At 59.6% G+C, this 17,943-nt stretch overlaps 1 protein-coding gene across 27 annotated transcripts in view; it reads right to left on the bottom strand.

Annotated features, from left to right (window-relative positions):
- OBSCN (obscurin, cytoskeletal calmodulin and titin-interacting RhoGEF) overlaps positions 1 to 17,943 on the bottom strand; it is a 157,924-nt gene that overhangs the window by 60,565 nt on the left and 79,416 nt on the right. For 23 of the 27 annotated variants that reach the window (XR_012124859.1, XR_012124860.1, XR_012124858.1 and 20 more), the window contains 24 exons: positions 16,065 to 16,340; positions 14,615 to 14,899; positions 14,168 to 14,434; positions 13,810 to 14,079; positions 12,659 to 12,925; positions 12,210 to 12,476; positions 11,874 to 11,986; positions 11,607 to 11,760; positions 11,263 to 11,424; positions 11,071 to 11,175; positions 10,057 to 10,323; positions 9,594 to 9,863; positions 9,202 to 9,468; positions 8,845 to 9,111; positions 8,473 to 8,739; positions 7,124 to 7,396; positions 6,283 to 6,549; positions 5,886 to 6,152; positions 5,011 to 5,064; positions 4,347 to 4,619; positions 3,702 to 3,968; positions 2,583 to 2,849; positions 2,228 to 2,491; positions 1,391 to 1,654 (listed from right to left, as the gene is read on the bottom strand). Coding sequence is in view for 24 of the 27 variants with exons in the window: in XM_073221246.1 (XP_073077347.1) it covers positions 1,391 to 1,654; positions 2,228 to 2,491; positions 2,583 to 2,849; positions 3,702 to 3,968; positions 4,347 to 4,619; positions 5,011 to 5,064; positions 5,886 to 6,152; positions 6,283 to 6,549; positions 7,124 to 7,396; positions 8,473 to 8,739; positions 8,845 to 9,111; positions 9,202 to 9,468; positions 9,594 to 9,863; positions 10,057 to 10,323; positions 11,071 to 11,175; positions 11,263 to 11,424; positions 11,607 to 11,760; positions 11,874 to 11,986; positions 12,210 to 12,476; positions 12,659 to 12,925; positions 13,810 to 14,079; positions 14,168 to 14,434; positions 14,615 to 14,899; positions 16,065 to 16,340 (5,700 nt within the window). In the remaining 3 variants the exon portion in view is untranslated. The remainder of the gene's footprint in view (positions 1 to 1,390; positions 1,655 to 2,227; positions 2,492 to 2,582; positions 2,850 to 3,701; positions 3,969 to 4,346; positions 4,620 to 5,010; positions 5,065 to 5,885; positions 6,153 to 6,282; positions 6,550 to 7,123; positions 7,397 to 8,472; positions 8,740 to 8,844; positions 9,112 to 9,201; positions 9,469 to 9,593; positions 9,864 to 10,056; positions 10,324 to 11,070; positions 11,176 to 11,262; positions 11,425 to 11,606; positions 11,761 to 11,873; positions 11,987 to 12,209; positions 12,477 to 12,658; positions 12,926 to 13,809; positions 14,080 to 14,167; positions 14,435 to 14,614; positions 14,900 to 16,064; positions 16,341 to 17,943) is intronic. The other 4 variants (XM_073221230.1, XM_073221248.1, XM_073221249.1 and 1 more) reach the window with 2 other exon arrangements.

Raw genomic sequence — 17,943 nt, 5'->3', positions numbered from 1 at the left:
TATCCTCGGCCACTGATGGCACCTCCTGGGGTGGAAGGTGGCTTGGCTCATGTGATGGGCCCCACACCCTGCATGGCTGCTGGTGGGTCTGACCAGCAGGAGCACCTGGTGCCTCTGTGCTGTGGACATTTCTCCATCGCAAGGAGGCACAGCTCAAGGCGACATGAGGGCCTGGCCTCTCTCCAGAGGTGCGGACACATATGTGCCCAGTCCCCAGAACCCCCTTCCTTACTGTCCACCTTGACTTGTGGGCTGGGACCCCCCAGAACAGGAGCAGTGGGGCCCGTGTGCTCTGGGACTCTCCTGGACCTATGGGCAGTCTCATCCAGCCTCTCCCCATCACCTTTCCCTGCAGGAAGCAACCACGCCCACCTGCAGACCCTGTGTCCAGGGCCCCAAGGACCCAGCCCCCAGCCCCGGGAGCTCATCTATCCCTGGGCTTCCAGCCACATAGCCACACCCTGCCCCGAGTCCCCACCAGGATCAGGCCCCTCCCACTACACAGGGGCTGCTCAGCCCACAGCGTCACGGCCCCTCTTGCGGCCTGCCCAGGCCTCATAACTTTTGTGGATTGTGTGGTCAGGGTTGGAGGCTCAGACAGACACACAGACTATATCCTGGAGCATACAGACAAGGAATGGGCCAGACACCAAGCCCACAGCACAGGGAGCAGGGAACCCAGGGTCAGAGGGCAGGATGCCCCATGGTGGCCAATCCAATGCAAGGGGACCCCACCTGTCCCCCAGGGAACCCACCTGCACACTGACTGCCCCACACAGGACACGGCTGTCAGCCCTACCCCGGGCCAGCCCTCCTGTGCACAACCAGGCCCTGCCTGAGTCCCATGGCCCAGGGCCCAGCCCAGCCACCATGCCATGCCCAACATCTCCACCTGCAGTTGCTGCCCAGAACCAGCCCATCACCATGGACCCCAGATGTGAACCCCCACCGGGTGTGGACACCTGCTGCCTTCCTGGCTTTGGTCCTCAACACAGCCACCTGGACTCTCCTCCCTAGCCTATCCACACCCAGACCTCACCTCACGGGCTGTCCTAGGACCCGCCCCAGGCCTTCCCCCTCCAGCCCCCTCCTGGCATTCCTGTCTCAGCACCAGGCTCCAATCTCCTAGTCTCTCCCTGGCACAGCCCCCAGAGGACCCCAGTCCACTGTCCCGGGAGGGCTTGCTCCTCTCCCGGATGTGACCCCCGAGGGCATGGAGGGCCATGTTCTCTGCTCACTGACCCACATAAGCTGCACTGAGAATCTGACTTCAGGAGCAGGAGACACACAGAGAAGTGGGAAGATTGTAACAGATGGTGGCTGCGTTAGAGGATGTGACACAGCCCTTGGATAGGACCCACAGCTCCCGGTGGCCACATGTGTTCTTTACCCCTGATGGTCAGCGTGGCCGACGTCCTCTCCTGCCCGCACACACACGAGTACTCCCCGGCATCTGCCATGGCCAGGCCATGGATCTCCAGCTCACACAAGGCCCGATCCTGCCTCAGGATGACTCTGTCCCCAGCTCTGAGGGTCTCGGGCCCCTTCCTCCACTCCACGGGGGCCACCTTGCTCAGCTCACAGCTCAGCTTGGCCGTGGCCCCTTCTGTGGCCTCCTCATTCTTTAGGCCCTTTGTGAACTTGGCAGGGAGGGCTGGGGAGGCAGAAAGGTACAGATACAGTCACATTCTCTGAACCCACTGAAGAGACAGGACACGGACAGCACACAGGAGACACGAATTCAGACTGCACACAGGCCACATGCTGCGTGTGCCAAGTACACGCTATGGGTACACACTATGGATTGTGGCCCTGCCTCAATGCATGTGGCCATGGCCCCTTCCATGGCCTCCTATTCTTTAGACCTTTTGTGAACTTGTGGCTGGCAGGCCAAGGAGCCAGGGAGAACATCAGATGGTCAGGGGGACTCTGTGTCCAGAACAGGGATGCCCACAAGGACCACACAAACTGTGAAGAGCCACAGCAGGAATCAGTGAACAACCACACCGATGGTGAGGGTGGCTAGTGGACCAGGAGAAACAGTGGACACACAGGATTGGACATGAACATCAGGACATGTACTGGACCAGAGAGGCCAGGGTCCAGGAGAACCTGGAGAACCCCAGCTGGATAGACACCACCCCCAGAGGCCCTACAGGGAGAAGGTAGTGACACAGCAACAATGTGCAGACACCCACAGGTCCACATGGCCACACGTGGGCTTTACCCCTGATGGTCAGCGTGGCCGATGTCCTCTCCTGCCCACACACACATGAGTACTCCCCGGCATCTGCCATGGCCAGGCCACGGATCTCCAGCTCACACATGGCCCTGTCCTGCCTCAGGATGACTCTGTCCCCAGCTCTGAGGGTCTCGGGCCCCTTCCTCCACTCCACGGGGGCTGCCTTGCTCAGCTCACAGTGCAGCATGGCTGTGGCCCCTTCCATGGCCTCCTTGTTTCTCAGTCTTCCTATGAACGTGACAGGCAGTCCTGGAGGTGGTAGATGGACACAGAATGTCACACTCACCCCTCCATGGAGGCTGGGAGGAGCCACATGGGCAGGACAAGAGAGTATTCGCACCCTTCACGGTGAGCATGGCTGAGGTCATCTGGTCCTTGAACTGGCAAGAGTACTGCCCACTGTCCTGTGGCTGTAGGTCCCGGACCACCAGCTCCAGCACAGCGCCCTCCTGCCGCAGGCTGTACTTGCCCCCAGGCCGTAGAACCTCATCTCCACGGTGCCACTCCACAGGCGCAGCCACGGATGACAGTGCACAGCGCAGTGTGGCAGCACCGCCCTCCACCACCTCCAGGTCCTTCAGCCCCTCCCGGAAGTACACAGGCTGAGCTGCAGGCAGGACAGGCTCAGCCTAGTCCTTGCCCCCTGTGTCCCACCAGAGGTCCTCCCAAGGCTGGGGACAGCTGGGGAGCCAGAGCTGGAGAAGCAGGCAGACCCACCTCACCCCTTCCTCATCAGGGGCTGGTGACAGTGACCCAAAGTCTCTGCCCCTCCAGGAGGGGAAGCCAAACAGCAGGGAACAGAGAACGGCGGGGTGTTATGGGCTGACCATGTGCCCCAAATCCACGATAGGCTCCTCACCCCCAGACCTCAGAGAGGGGCTGTGTTTGGAGATGGGCCTTTACAGAGTTGACTGAGGTGCAGTGAGGTCACCAGGGTGGCCCTGATCCCGTGGGACTGGGGTACACATAAGAGATCAGGACACAGACATAGGCAGAGAAACAGCGATTTGGGGACACAGGGAGAAGGTGGAACTACACGCCCAGGAGAGAGGCTTCAGAAAGAACCAGCCATGCCGGCCCCTGATCTTGGCCTCCAGCCTCCAGGACAGGGAGAACAGATGTTTGAGCTTCCTCCCCATGGCAACTGTCACGCAATCCGAGACAACCAAGACGGATGGAGATGAGCCGAGCCAGGAGCAGGGAGAACAGAGACATCAGGAAGCGGGGCAAAGTCAGGAATGAAGCGAGGTGATGACGACAGTCAGGAGGCTCGGGGAGGGCGCAGGGGACTGTGTCAGAGCAGCAAGGCCAGGAGACGGGAGGTCCAAGATAGGCTAACTGCCCAGCTGGGCAGAGAGGCACAGACCTCCCGGCTCTGTGGCCAGAGACAGAGACAGGAGGAGCCTGAGTGCCCCTGGGCCCTGCTCTGGGAGGCCTCAGTGTGGCCTGGGGGGCTTACCGTGGACCCTGACGATGGAGCTGCTCCAGGCACCCCCAGCCTCGCACTTGTAACGCCCGCCATCCTGCAGGGTGGTGCCTGAGATGACCAGCTGGGCCCGGTGTCCCTCCTGGCTCAGTTGGCACCGGGCTGATGGCCGCAGGGCCTTCCCGTCCTTGGTCCAGCTCACAGGGCTATCTGGGACAGCGGTCTCACAGACCAGGGTCAGGTCCTCACCCTCCATGACTGTGGTGTCAGTGAGCTCCCGGGAGAAGGCACTTGGCTTTTCTGGGGAACAGAGAGGCTGCTTGGGGGCTCCTTCAGGAGAAGTCCCAGGTCTTGCTGTAGACCAGACAATGCCCCAGTGAGTGCGCACCTGCCCCCCAAGGCTGGGGCTGCAGAAAGGGCCACCAGGGGAACAGAGCAGGCTCAACATGGCTCCTCACACTGAGAGGCATGGTCCAGGGCACGCCACACTGGCCATGTGTAGCACATGCAGCTATGCATCCTAAAACAGCCCTTCTCAGCCTCCTGAGCCCACCTCCCTGGACCTGAGGGCCCAGCCCACTGAGCCTTGTCTGTGGTCCCTGTCACATACCACCAGGACCATGCTTGGTGTGTGGCCGAGCCTCTGCCCTCAGCCACAGCGCTGGGCAGGCAGCCCACCTGTGACCTGCAAGGTGGCTGAGGCCCGCTGGTCACCCGCCTCAAAGCAGACGGTGCCTGAGTCCTTGAGCGCAAGCTGCCGCAGGGTCAGCACGTGGTAGCCGCCTGGCTGGGCCTTGATCTCGCTGAGCTCGTTGGTATGCAGGGGTTTCTCATCCAGAAACCAGTGGACTGGCCCGTAGTCAGTGGGTGAGATGCGGCAGCAGAAGGTGGCGGAGGAGCCCTCCCGCACCTCCACATCCTCCAGGCCCTCTGTGATAAGCACGCTCCGGCCTGCGGGGGCACAAGCCACATCAGGGTGCCCCCACCCTGGCCAGCTGCTAAGGGGAATGGGGTGGGGGTCGGGGGCTCATCCAGGGAACAAGCGACCTTTGATGGGCTCAGAACAATGAAACTCAGGAGACTGAGTGGGTCAGAGCTGAGCTGCCCCAAAGTACTTGATTCAGGTGGACCGCTGAGCCCACACCATTATAGGATCCTTCTGCCATCCATACCACACGGCCCATGGTGGGACCCCTCTCATCATACTGCCCCAAACCCATTGATGCCAGTTGTGCAAGTCCCTGAGGCCATGTAATATGCAACTACGTTGTCATGGGTTAACTGAATGGATAGGAATATCACCGCTGTGCTCAAATGTAAGTCAACACTCTGGGGTACTGACAGTGTGAACTGCATTCTGCCTCTAGGTTCCTCCCGCGCACGCAGGGGTCTGGGGCTGTGGGACAGAGGAATGTAAAGATAGTAAGTGGGGAGGCGAAGCATGTACAGCAGGTGAGGGATTCTGGGTCACAGACCAATGCCCAGAGGAAAGGCTCTGGCCACACCACCAGCCTGGCCACGTCTGTTTGCACGCCCTAAGGTTTTTTTAAACACTTTGTTACCAAACAAGGCTCATGTTAACTGTTTTGGATGAAGCATCAACTTTGGTAGCTGGGCTTCCACCAGGCTAACAAAACAGTTCCAGCACACTTGTTGGATTCACTAGATTTTGTGGAAAAGGCAAGGAAAGGCCAGAGTGAGGCTTCCTTGCTCTTGTTTTGCTGTTTCCCATGGACAGACCCCAGAGAACCCTATCCTGGACAATGACCCTAGGTTCAGGCTGGCCAGCTCAACATGCCCTACGACCCTGGGCTGGCCACTAACCCCAAGCAAGCCCTGTTCCCTCATCCATGGGGTGAGGAGAATGTTACCCCCCAAGGCCCAACCACTGCCTGCCAGGCACACATGCTGCTCACCCCAGTGGCCTTCCTGGGCCTTCTACTGCCTTGGGGCAAAGGTGATACACCCTGTGTGCAAGGCCCTATGTTCTCGCATAGAGGAGGGGCTCTGGAAACCTGCACCAGGCAAACCAGAGCTGCCCAGGGTCCAGCCGGGAGGGCCTCAGAGACAAGAGCACTCAGGGCAACCCCCCAGAGATGGGGAAACTGAGGCTGGGTTTGTCCAAGGCCAGGCAGAGGGCTGATCTCCCACCACCTCCCAGCCTCCTTTAACACAGCTTGTGCCCCACCAAGCAGGGGCCCATGGGCTGGGCCTCACCTTGCACCAGGAGCCGGGCCTGGGTCGAAGTCTGGCCGATGTCACAGGTGTAGACATCGCTGTCTGCCCTCTCCAGGGCATGGACAGTAAGCCTCAAGGTCAGACCCTCCTGGCTGGGCATGTGTTTCCCTGAGGCCTTCAGCTCCATGAGGCCCTTTCGCCAGGTCACCGTGGCTGCCGGCTGCTCCGTCTGGCACACAAACACAGCCGTGCCTTTCTCCTCCACCTGTAGATCGACCAGCTCCTGGGTAAACCGGTTTGCCTTTTCTGGTGAGAGGGCAAGATGGGGCAGGGTGAGGCCTACACAGACGGTACGTCAGCCCCCAGTCAGGGACCGGCCAGCCCTTTCCCAGCTGGGCCCTCTGTGGGCCCATCCCCAGGCTTCCCCTGGGGTTACCTTCCACATGGAGGCTGGCTGTGCTGCTGGACACCTCCGCCTCACATGTGTACCTGCCCGAATCCTTGAGGGAGGCTGCTCGGACAACCAACACGGCCCGGGAGCCTTCAGTGAGCAGCTCGTACTTCTGACTCTTGCGGATAGCCTTCCCGTCCTTAAGCCAGCGCACTGGGGCGCCAGCCCGTGACAGCTCGCAGCTCAGCACCACATCCTCGCCCAGCGTGACCCGCTGGTCCTCCAGTGGCTTGGTGATATCCGTGGGCCTCTCTGAGGGAAGCAGAAGCGGCTGCCCATGAGGCAAGGCCATGGCCCTGGGTGCACCCTTAGGGCAGGGCAGCTATTGCCAGAAATTCAGAGCCCTGGATTGCTGGGAGCCCCCGTGGTCCTGATGGGAGGGGCCCGGGACAGGGAAGGAGACCACAGTCAGACTCTCAGCACGAGCCCTGAAGACTCAGAGTGCAGCCAGGCCAGAGTCAGCTGGGAGCTGAGTGTTAGCCATCCACACCAGTATGTATGCCAGAAGGGGGAGCTCAGAGACACTGATGTGATTTCCCTGGCTCGTGGGCCCCACGCCTGGGGAGCTACCATGGCAATCAGACCATGGATCAAAGACCCTGCTCCTACCCAGATACCAGATGATCTTGCCCTAGAGAGTAACCCTCGCAGATGACTCCAACCTGCCAGTAGAGGTTCTCGCCAGGGGCTGGGGACACAGGGCCCAGAAGCACACCCTGGTGGCTTCCCAGCCCTAGGGCCCCACTACAGGCCACCAGGGGAAGGGTCCAAGCTCAGCACCCCCACTGTGGACACAGCCCCTCCCACCCCAGCCTGCAGGGCTCACCTTTGACGATGAGCGAGGCCTTGGAGGTGAGGTTCCCCACAGAGAAGACCACCTCACCAGCATCACTTGGCAGGGCTTCCTGGACAGCCAGCATGTACTTGCGGCCCTGACATGTGGCCCAGAAGCGGCCAGAACTGCCCACTGGCTTCCCGCTCATTGTCCACATGGCCACATTGCCTGTGCTCTCATGGGACAGGATGCATTCGAAGCTGCAGCTCTGGCCCTCCAGCACCTCCACTGTCCTCAGTCTCTTGGTGATGCCCACATGCAGGTCTGCAGGCCACAGGAGATAGTCATCATGCTGGCTGGGCTTGTGGGCACCTGCCCCTCCAGATTGGCACCATTGAGCTCACGGCAGCCCCTGGCCAGACCCCAGGGTGGAGACATCTGCACCTCCCACTCCTGGAGGGCCTGCTACCCCTCTACGCAATTGCCCCCTTGGCCTCCAGCCGACCAAAGCCTGATGTTTGGATGACCAAGAGCTGTGAGTTCCATTAGGGTGGCCACCTTCCTGCAGCCTACAGAACAGCATGCAGAGAACAAGCTCCATCTACAGTCACCAGCTCAAATGTTCCAGAAGACAAAGGACAGATGGCCCAGTGGAGGGTGACTGGCTCTAGAGCAAACACACCATACTGCCCGCCCCCCTTTACTGCTTCATTGCAAACCCTGGCCAGACTGTCGGGGACCCACCACCGGGTGACAGGTTGCAGGCCTGCAGTGCACACAGTGAGACAAAAGGAATGGAGTTTCCCAGCCAGGAGAATTGTGCACACAGGAGTCAGGTGTCTGCCCTGTAGCTGAGGACCAAGGCTCAGGCTGTGAGGGACATCTGAAGGGACCTGGTGTCCAAGGGAGCAAGTGCCAATGCCATCCTGCTGGCTGGTGACCCATATAGCATGGCTAGTCTTAACTAGGACACACTGCAGTGCGGCCTGCCCACAGCCCTTCACCTGGCTGAGACTGTTTGATCTGGGAGCCCTTCCGGAGCATCACCCACTTTACATCTCAGCCTCTGCCACTTGCTAACTGTAGGACACTCCCCTGACTGCCCCCTTGGTGGCCTGGCACCTGCCTACACAGATCCCCTGGTGCTGAATGAACGTCTTCAGCCTCTGTCGAATCCCTATCAAGTGTCCACAGCTTTGCTCCCCACCCCATTGCTGCACCTGGGGACCTCAGGACGGCATCTAGCTCTCTCCTCCCCGAGCCTGCGCTGACCGCTACAGGCTCAGCAAAGCAGCCCCTGCCCTTGGAAAGCAGGAGGGACGGAGAGGAGGCGGTCCCAAGCCCACGTCCCGCCCTCAGCGCCTGCATCGCGCCCGGAGCCGCCCTGACGGGCCACGCACCGTGCACGCTGACCACTGAGCGGGTCTCCTCTGAGCCCACCCTGCAGGTGTAGAGGCCCGCGTCGTTCTGGCTCAGGTCGTGCACCACTAATCCGCGCATGCCTGCCGTGTGCAGGAAGTCATACTTGTGGCCAGGGCCAAGCTCCACACCGTCCTTGTGCCACACCACGCGGGCTTGGGGGTCCGAGACCTCACACTTCAGGGCCAGCGTGCCCTGCTCCTCTGCAGACACATCGTCCAGAGCCTTCAGGAACACCACCGGCTTTGCTGGGGTAGGGATTGAGCAGGTGAGTCAGTGAGCAGCCCCCTCCACTGCGGGGAACCCAGTGCCCTTCCTGGCTAGAAGCTCACAACCCCGCAGGGACGCCTCACCTTTGACCTCCAGGCGGGCAGTGGCTGACACCTTCGGGGAGGAGACGCGCACGATGCCGGTGTCGTTCCGCCGCACGCACTTCAGCACCAGCGTGTGGCAGTGGCCCTGGTGGGAGATCTCGTGGAAGCTGTCGTTGTACAGAGGCACGCCATTGAGCGACCACTCCACATCCTCATCCTCGTGGGACAGCTCACAGGAGAAGCAGGCGCGGCCATCCTCCGTGACCTCGGCGTCGCGCGGAGGCTGCATAACCATCACCTCGCGCGCTGCCAGGAGAACAGGGCCGCTTCAGCGCCCGCCCCCCTGCCTCCCCACGCCCCTTCCTAGAGGCAGCCCTGTGCGCCCGCGCGCCGAACCTTCCACGGTGACCTGGGCGCTGCTTTGAGCGCTGCCTGCCTGGCATCGGTAGATGCCAGCGTCGGCAGGCGAGAGGCGCAGAATGCGCAGTTCGGCCATATGGCCCTCCATCCTCATCTTGAACTTGTCCGACGGCGCCAGGGGCATGTCCTCCTTGTACCACTGCACAGCCTTGGGGGGTGGCTTGAAGTCACAGGACAAGACCACGGACTGCTGCTCGCGCCCCGCCTTGGGCTCCAGCGGACGCGTGAGAACCATGGGGATGTCTGCAGCGGGAGGGGAGGAGCAGCGTCGCCCGGGGGGGCCGGATGGAGAAACCCCGGACGCCCTGCCCAGTCTGCGTGACTGGCTCACCTCCATCCGCTACCTTCTGCCGATCGCACGCGCTCACCTGAGACCACCAGATGGGCGGTGGAACGTGACTTGCCGATGGTGAAGTGCACTGGCCCAGTCATGGTGGATCTGGTGTGCCGCAGTGTGAGCCGGTGCACCGTGCCCTCCTGCTCCATGCCTACATCTGCCCCTGCCTGTAGCACCGTCTTCCCCAGGAGCCACTTGGGCGGCCGCACCGAGGGGATGGAGGTTTCACACTCGAACCAGGCAGGGGCAGGCTCCATCACCGTCACGTCCTCCAGCCCCCGCACTATGGTGATGGATTGCTCTGTGGGTGAGGGGTGGGTCACTGGCGAGGTCCGGAAGGGAGGGCCTCCAGCCTCGCCCCTGCAGGCTCCTCGTCCCCCACACGCCTGCTCAAATTCAGGCCCATTCTGGACTGGGCCACCTGCCAAAAGGCAGGGGAAGCAATAGAGGCCTCGATTCACCCTCTGGGAGAGCTTCCCAGGCCCTGCCCGTACCTTCCACAAAGAAGTGGGCACTGGTCTTAACATTGCCGGCGTCACACGTGTACATATCCTCGTCATCAGGTTGCACATCGTTGATGACCAGCTTGCGGTAGAGGCCATCACTGACCATCTCATACTTGGGCCCTGACTGCAGTTCCACACTGCCCTTAAGCCACCGCACCTGGGCACTGGCCCGCGACATCTGGCACTCCAGCACGCCACGGTGCTTCTCCATGGCTATTTTGTCCCGCAGCGGACGCAGGATAGCCACTGGTAGTTCTGTGGGTAAGCAGGGTGAGGTCAGGGTGCCACTCAGCGCTCCCAGGGGCCCCAGAGCTGGAAAATGGCCTGTGCAGCTTCCAACCAGTCGGGCTGACCACTGCCATCCATTCACTGTGGCCAACAGGTGGCTAGGCCAAGTCACCCTCTGGCTGTGCTGGGACCCACTCGGTACAACCACACAAGGAAAGTGGGCACCCTTGTACACTGGACTCTGCTGTATGCACCCCTGGCCCCCATACTGCGCCAATTCAAGCATCTCACACCCCGCCCCTCGCACCCCGTTCTGCCCTCACACACACACCCTACCCCACCCCCACTCCCACATCCAGCAAACCCTAGCCCCCCACGCCCTTGCCCAGCAAGTCCATAGACCTCCCCTCCCACGTGGTGCATGTCCACTTTGTCCCTGGCCACCAGGGCAGGCTAGCACTCACCATTTGCCACGGCCTCACACCCCTTCTCTCCAGCACTTGCTGCAGTACCGGGAGAAAGAATTCACTGGTATCTCTATTTTAAACAGGGGAGGAGAGCCCCGCAGCCCTCACACCCCTAAGGCTGCCCCCTCAGAATGCCTGTCCTCCTGCTGAGGAGGTGATGCCCTCTTTCCTTCCTCCTGGGTCATTGCTGGTCTCCTGGGTTAAGGGCCAGGGGGAGCCGCAGGCCTGTTCTGGGACAGCTGGCCTGTCAGCCCCTGTAAGGCCCAGTGCACATGCGTGTGCACACACACCCTGTGAGGCCCCTCACCGTTCACTCGGAGCTGAGCTCGCGATTCTGCACTTTCGGCTACAAACTTTATTTCCCCTGCGTCTTCTGCCAGGACCCTCCGGTAGATGAGAGTGTATGTCCTTCCTGGGGACACAGGTCACTAAGCACTGGGGGCAGGAGGCCTGGGACAGGAGGGGGAGATGCCCTCCTGCCGAACCCCCAAAACCACACCTTCCTGGCGTATGCGCACGTTGTCACTGGGCCGAAGCTTACTGCCCTCCCGGAACCACTGAGCAGACACCTCGTCGTGGGAGACCTCACAGGAGAAAGTGGCACCCTCCTTCTCCATCACCTCCACATCCACCAGGGGCCTCGTGATCTGGACATTGCGGCCTGGGGCAGAAAGGAAGGCCCTGCCATGCCTGGATGCACAGAGCTGCTCCCTACCCAGCTTGCTGAGGGACACCCAGCAAGGGCAGAGCCCAGGAGCTAAGCACCTGGCTCAGGTCACATGGGGGCAGGAGGTTCTCCTGGCCACCCATCAGACCCTGACCCATACCCTGTCCAGTCCTCACCTTGAACCTTCAAGGAGGCTGAGCTCTGAGCATCGTGAGCATCACACACATACAGGCCCTGGTCCCCAAGCTCACAATGGTAAATGATGAGACGCCTGCAAGTGTCCTGGGCCACCATGCCCATGGTCTTGCCCACCCTCAGCTCCACACCATCCTAAGAAGGAATGAGTCTGGGTCAGGCCCTGGGTTGCCCATGGTGAGGTCCCACCCCTGCCTGCCCAGGTGAGAGGCTGAGGGGAGCAAGGGCATCCCGGGGGTGGGAGGTACCTTCAGCCAGTGCACGTCCACATTGGGGCGCGACAGCTCACACTCCAGGGTCACTTTGTCCTTCTCCATGGCCACCACATCCTGCAGCGGGCGGCTGAACCTCACAGGCAGCTCTGTGGAGGCGGGAGGGCAGAGGTGAGTAGAAGGCCTGGAGGTGCCAGGAGGTGCCGGGGCAGGGGTAGGGGCGGGGCCTGAGCGGGACAGAATCACACAGCTTATTCTAGGAACTAGTCTCCTCCTCCACGGGATTCCATGACCCTGTCCCCGCCAGGCTCCCTGGGCCACCTTGGGACGGGGCAGCGCACTCTGCAGTGGGTCCCGCCCACGCTCACGCACCAGTGACCAGGAGCCGTGCTGATGTGTGCACGCCCTCAGCCTTGAAGGCGATGAGGCCAGAATCCTGCGGCTGCAGCCTGGAGAGTGTGAGGGTGTGGGTGGGGCCATGCACTTCCAGCTGGCACGTGGGCCCCTGCTGGAGTCTCAGGCCGTCGCGTGTCCAGCTTCCCTCCACTTCGGTGTGTGACAGCTCCACCTCCATGGTGGCTGTGCCCTGCTCCGGGACCTCCACCGCCTGCAGGCCCCGCACGAGGAGGACCTGGCGCACTGCAGCAAGTAGGTGCACGCAGGGGCAGGGGCTGGGTGAATCCCTGTGCCAGAACCCCAGCCCTCAGCCAGCCCCCACTTGCTTCACCAGGGGACCCAGGGGCAGCCAGCCAAGTGTCTGGAGGAGAGGCCCAACCCTCCCTGCTCCATGCCCAACCCCAGACTGAGGCCCCTCCGCTCACTTTCCACTGTGAGCTTGGCCTGTGTCTTGTCGTCCGGTGTCTCACAGCCATAGAAACCACGGTCTGCGAAACTCACACTGCGGAGAACCAAGCGGTGGCTCACGGTCTCAGCGTGGATCTCCACGTTCTCGCCCTGCACCAGGGTCACTGCATTCCGCGTCCACCTAACTTCAGGCCAAGGCCGTGTCAGCACTACCTCCATGGTTACTGAGCTTCGCTCCACCACTGTCTGCGGCTCCAGCTTCTTTTTGAACAGCACCGGTGCCTCTGGGGTCACAGGAAAGGGAGGTCATTGCAGTGACCCTTGCCGCTGGGGAAAACCAGGACATTGAGCACCCGCCTGCCCCTTGTCCCCCGGCTAGTAGAGCTGCCCCCACCAGACTCATAGTCTGACTCTAGGCTGGGCATGGCCTTGGCCAGACTTGGGCCCAGCTGTGCACCTGCCCAGGTAGGATTTGATGGAAGGAAACCTAGGTTTGGGGAGGCTGCTCTTTGCCCAGTCCTCCTCCCACCGCCTGCTCCTCTGTTCTGAATAACCCCACCCACCCCAGTGCCTGGAACTCCTAAGGGTGACCATGACCAGCAGGGTCTGAAGGCAGAAAACTGGTGAGACAGGTGGATGCCATCTGCACCAGCCATTCTGCCTTGAAGGAAGGCCAGGACACCTGCTTGTCAAGGGACATGAAACACACTCTTGTGGGCTTCCCAGTCCCAGGCTGTACCATGATCTCCCTCAAAAATGAATCTACCTATGTTACTCCCTTATTCAAGAACCTGCAATGGCTGCCACTTACCCTCAGGTGAAGTCCTTGGTTCAGCCAGCAAAGCTCGTCCCCACCTCCTGCCTCTCCTTGCACTGGCTGCCCACTCCAGTCCCTCCCACCTTGCCATCTATGGGGCTTATCATGGGATGCCTCCTCCAGGAAGCCTCCCTGGACTGCCTCAACCATTACCCAGGTGTCCACTACAGGAGTTATTTTCTCCCCTTCAGAGAAGGTGCCCTGCCCCTAAGCCCACCAGAGTCTCCTTGCTGCAGCTGACCAACCCAGTGACTCCGAGGGCAGCCAAGCAAGTTGCACACAGGCCAGCAACAGGATACCATCCGGGAAGCAGCCCTTGGGGAGGCCCTCCCTGCCATGCCACTCTCGAACCTCGGACCCGGAGAGCAGCGGTGGACCTGACACCCTCAGCCTCTGCGGTGATCTGGCCAGCGTCCTCTAGGGTCAGGCCCAAGATGGTCAGGCTGTGGCTGGCGCCAGTCTGCGAGATGAGAAACTTCTCACTGGACTGCAGCAGGGCACTGTCCCGGGACCAGGTGACTGCTGCATCGCTGGGGGTCACCACACACTGGAAGGTGGCATCCTGGCCCTCCTCCGCCACAGCGGCACTCAGCCCTGACATGAACTTGACCACTCGGGGAGCTGTGGACAGAGGCTCCGCTTGAGAGCAGGCAGGAGGGGCAGGGGCCCCAGCCTGCACACCTCTTCCAGAACCCTGCCAGCTGCATACCGCTGACTGTGAGGCTCGTGCTAGTGTGGTCATCACGGCTCTCGCACACATACTCCCCAGCATCCTCCTGCCGCAGGCCCAACACGGTGAGTGAGCGCAGGGGGCCCGCGGCCACCATCTGGAAGCGCTTGCCGGCCCTGAGCTGCGTGCTCCCATGGCGCCACACCACGTCAGCCTGCGCTGGGCTCAGCTCGCAGGTGAGCGTCACGGTGCCTCCCAGCTCTCCGCTCACAGGCTCCAAGGGCTGGCAGAACCTGGCAGCCACCTCTGTGGGAAGGGAGGGTGTGTTAGCTGAGCAGGGCTCCGGCGATGGGTGAGCTCTGTGCTGACCGTCGTGTGCCCCCAGACCCACCAGGCCCTGTGTGGGGACACCACCTGCACCACCTCATGCATGCCCCCAGCACACATGGGATTCCCAGAGGAACCCTCTGCCTCCACCCCACTGACCTTCCACCTGCACTGGGAAGTCCTGGCCCTGGGCGCCCACATGGCAGCTGTACACGGCACTGTCCAGGGGCTGTGCGCCACACACCATGAGTGTGTGCATGTCCCCCAGGCTGGTCATCTGGTGCCGCTTGCTGCGGTGAATCTCCACGCCATCCTTGAGCCACATCACTGTGGCCACAGAAGACGTGGCCAGTGTGGCCATCAGAACGATGTCCTCATGTTCCCTGACAACCAGAGGCTCCCGACGAGTGCGCCTTTCCAGGGCTGGGGGTTCAGGCTCCAGCTCTGGGGGGAAGCCACTGAGAATGAGAGAGGGGCCCTCCTACCCCTAATCTGGGCTCTGCCCCCAGCTAAAGCCTCATGACAGGAGAAGACCTGAAGTGGAGCGACCCCAAGCTCCTACTGCCCCCAAGAGCCCAGGCCATCCAGCCCTTGCCTCTCTGCTGAGCACAGGCCACCTGCCAGGCACCATCTGGGTTTCCAGTGGCCAAGAGGAGCTGCCTGGGGCCACAGGTTCTGTCCCACCAAGAGCTAAGAGCCAAGATCCCTGCTCAAGAAGATGGGACCCCATGAGCAGATACTGCAAGGAGAGAGGGGGGCTGACAGTTCAGATTCACTCCGAGCATCCTAAGAGGCAGTGGGGAGCAGGGCCAAGAGGATGAGTAGATGAGGACGGTCTAGCTAGGGGGAACACTGGAGCAAAGGCTAAGAGGTGTGGAACACCCCAAATGCCTCCAGCAGCCAAGCACGGGGACAGAGACCCAGGCCAAGAAGGGGAAGAGGGAAGGCACCAGAGGGGGCCCAAGAGGATCCCTGTGCAGGCAGACCAAGGGCAGCACTGGGAAAGACCACTCTGGCTTCAGGGTGGGGACAGGTGTGTGACAGCTACAGCTGGGGATAAGGACAGTGTAAGCCCCCTGAGGACACTGAAGCCAGCAATGTCACCAGCTCTGATGAAGTGTGGGGACAGGAAGCACACAACCTAGCCTAGGCCCAGGCTGAATGGGCATCTGAGCATTAGGACAGGCCCACAGGGCTGACCTACAGACAGCTGGTGGTGGGTGAGGCATCCACTACCAGAGCACGTCTGGGCTCCACAGCTGCCCAGGGGGCCTTAAAACAGGAAATATGTGCTCACTGACCCGACACAGAGAACAGCCACTTCCACAGACCACAGGCCTCAGGAACCGCAGATCCCTAAGGAAGTCTCAGTGGCAGGATTGTGTTGTGGAAAGAGGGGATGTGGCATTGAAGGGCAGGAACGTGGGGAAGGAGATGCTGAGAAGCTCCTGGACTAGACGCCAAGGTGAGTACGGATGGACCCAAGAGTCTCAGCAATGGAGAAGCCCTGGATGGGTATGTCAAGAGACAACCGAGCACAGGAACAACACATACCTGCCACCATACTGCTTTCTCAGATACTGAGCTCCATGCTCAACTAGGCACCCACCTGCAACGCCCAGGCGGAAGGACACCTTCTGGCCACCGGCCTCACAGCTGTAGTGCCCGGCGTCCGTCTTCCCTGCCTGCTGCACCACCAGCCGCCTGGTGCAGCCCTTGGCCTCCATGTGCACTTTCGAGCTGGAGCTCAGCTTCTTCCCGTCCTTGTACCATGTCACCTCCGTCTGGGCCTGGGCCACCTCGCAGCTCAGCGTGGCACTGGCCCCCGCCTCGGCATGCACCTCACTGTGCGCTGGCTGCTCCTTGGCAAACACCACCGAGGGCTCTGGGGACAGGCAGGGAAACCCAGAATCAAACACACAGGGATACAATTCCAAATACCGTCTAAGTCAGGATGGCGGCACTGAGGAAAAAAGGACTAAGTGCAGAGTGGAGGACCAGAACCCTCCCCAAGCTGTGCACACAGCTGTGTGTCCTGGAGAAGCCCCACTGCCTTCTAGCAACAAGTAACAATGTAGCTGTGCATCTGTGAGTGCCCAAAGGGGCTGTTCCATGTGGGACTGTTCCAGGTGGGCACACTGGGAAAGACCTCCCCTGGCACACACTCCTCCAGGACACGATCTGCGGGGTCATGAAGCATGCACTCCTCGACTTTGCTAGGTGACACTTTTAGTTACGGTTTGTCAAAATTTGTATGGCATGAATTAATGATAAATTTTAGCAAACCTTATTTCTGGATTTGCCAAGTTAAATTTTGTCGAACCTTTGTTCTACATTTACTGAGATAATCACGTCATTGTTTCATTCAACCTGTTAATGTCACACTTCATATTGATCTGCTTATGTTTCTAAGGCTAAGTCAGAATTGCATTCTGGGACTATAACCTTCAGCATTGCGTATTATTTTCTTAATACATTGCAGAATCCAGTGCACTAATATTTGTCTCGGATTTTGCCTTGATAACTAACTAGAGTGGCCTGCAGTGTTAATTACTCGGAGGTTCCCTGTCATACTTGGTATCCATTTACATTACCTACAGGATACAACATGGAGATCATTTCTCCTATTCTCTAGAAGGACTTCCATGAACACAGAATAATTTCTTTCTACACTATATCATATGATTTACCAGTAGAACCACTGTGCTTAGATCTTTATATGAATATTATTTGCTGTGTTCCCATTTACTTAACAAGTTATAGGGCTATTAGAATTGTGTAAATTTTGTTGTGTCACTTTTGACAGTTTCCTAGGAACTGGCCAACATGTCAAAACTTTTCAGTGAAATTAACTACAATAAAGCAATTTGTCATGTTCTCTTAAGTTACCATTTGACAAAGATACACAGTGAGTTCGCACTGCCTATACACATCCACAACCGCTGTGTTCTGAGAACAGCAAACTGTTGTGTTCATACCTAGAGGTCAGTGTAGGACTGCAGACACTGGTATTTGACATGAAGACCCCCATAATGAAAGGGAAATCAATGTGTTTCCCAGACTTCTCTATGAACCAGCCAGGGAGGCACAAAGACACTAGCATTAGGAAAATTCTCTAAAATGAACACTGCTTTCTAAGGTAGCGGCTGCTGTTCTAACAGGAACTCATGTTTAAGACCGTGTGGCGATACAGTATGAGCTGCTTATTTGTTTCCATTTCTAAGTTTACAAATCAAACTCCAAGAAGAACAACACAGAGTATCCTAAACAAAGATTTAGGAAAACAAGTTTTTCTTTCAAAAAAGCATTCTGAACTGCACTGCTGCTTACCACTGGTGATTAACGACCAATATGAAGCTCCTTTTTTACTAGGCACAGGCACTGCCGCAAGACACTGGTCTCCATGTTCACACACAGAGGGAAAAGAGCAAAGAGCCTCCCAGAGCACCTGACACCACGATCAACGGAATTTTCCTTTCAAGACAATT

The sequence above is a fragment of the Manis javanica genome, chromosome 14 (assembly GCF_040802235.1).
Source record: "Manis javanica isolate MJ-LG chromosome 14, MJ_LKY, whole genome shotgun sequence".
In the NCBI taxonomy this organism is placed as follows: Eukaryota; Metazoa; Chordata; class Mammalia; order Pholidota; family Manidae; genus Manis; species Manis javanica.
The sequence above is the reverse complement of the archived record's forward strand: the minus strand, read 5'-3'. Positions and strand labels throughout refer to the sequence as shown.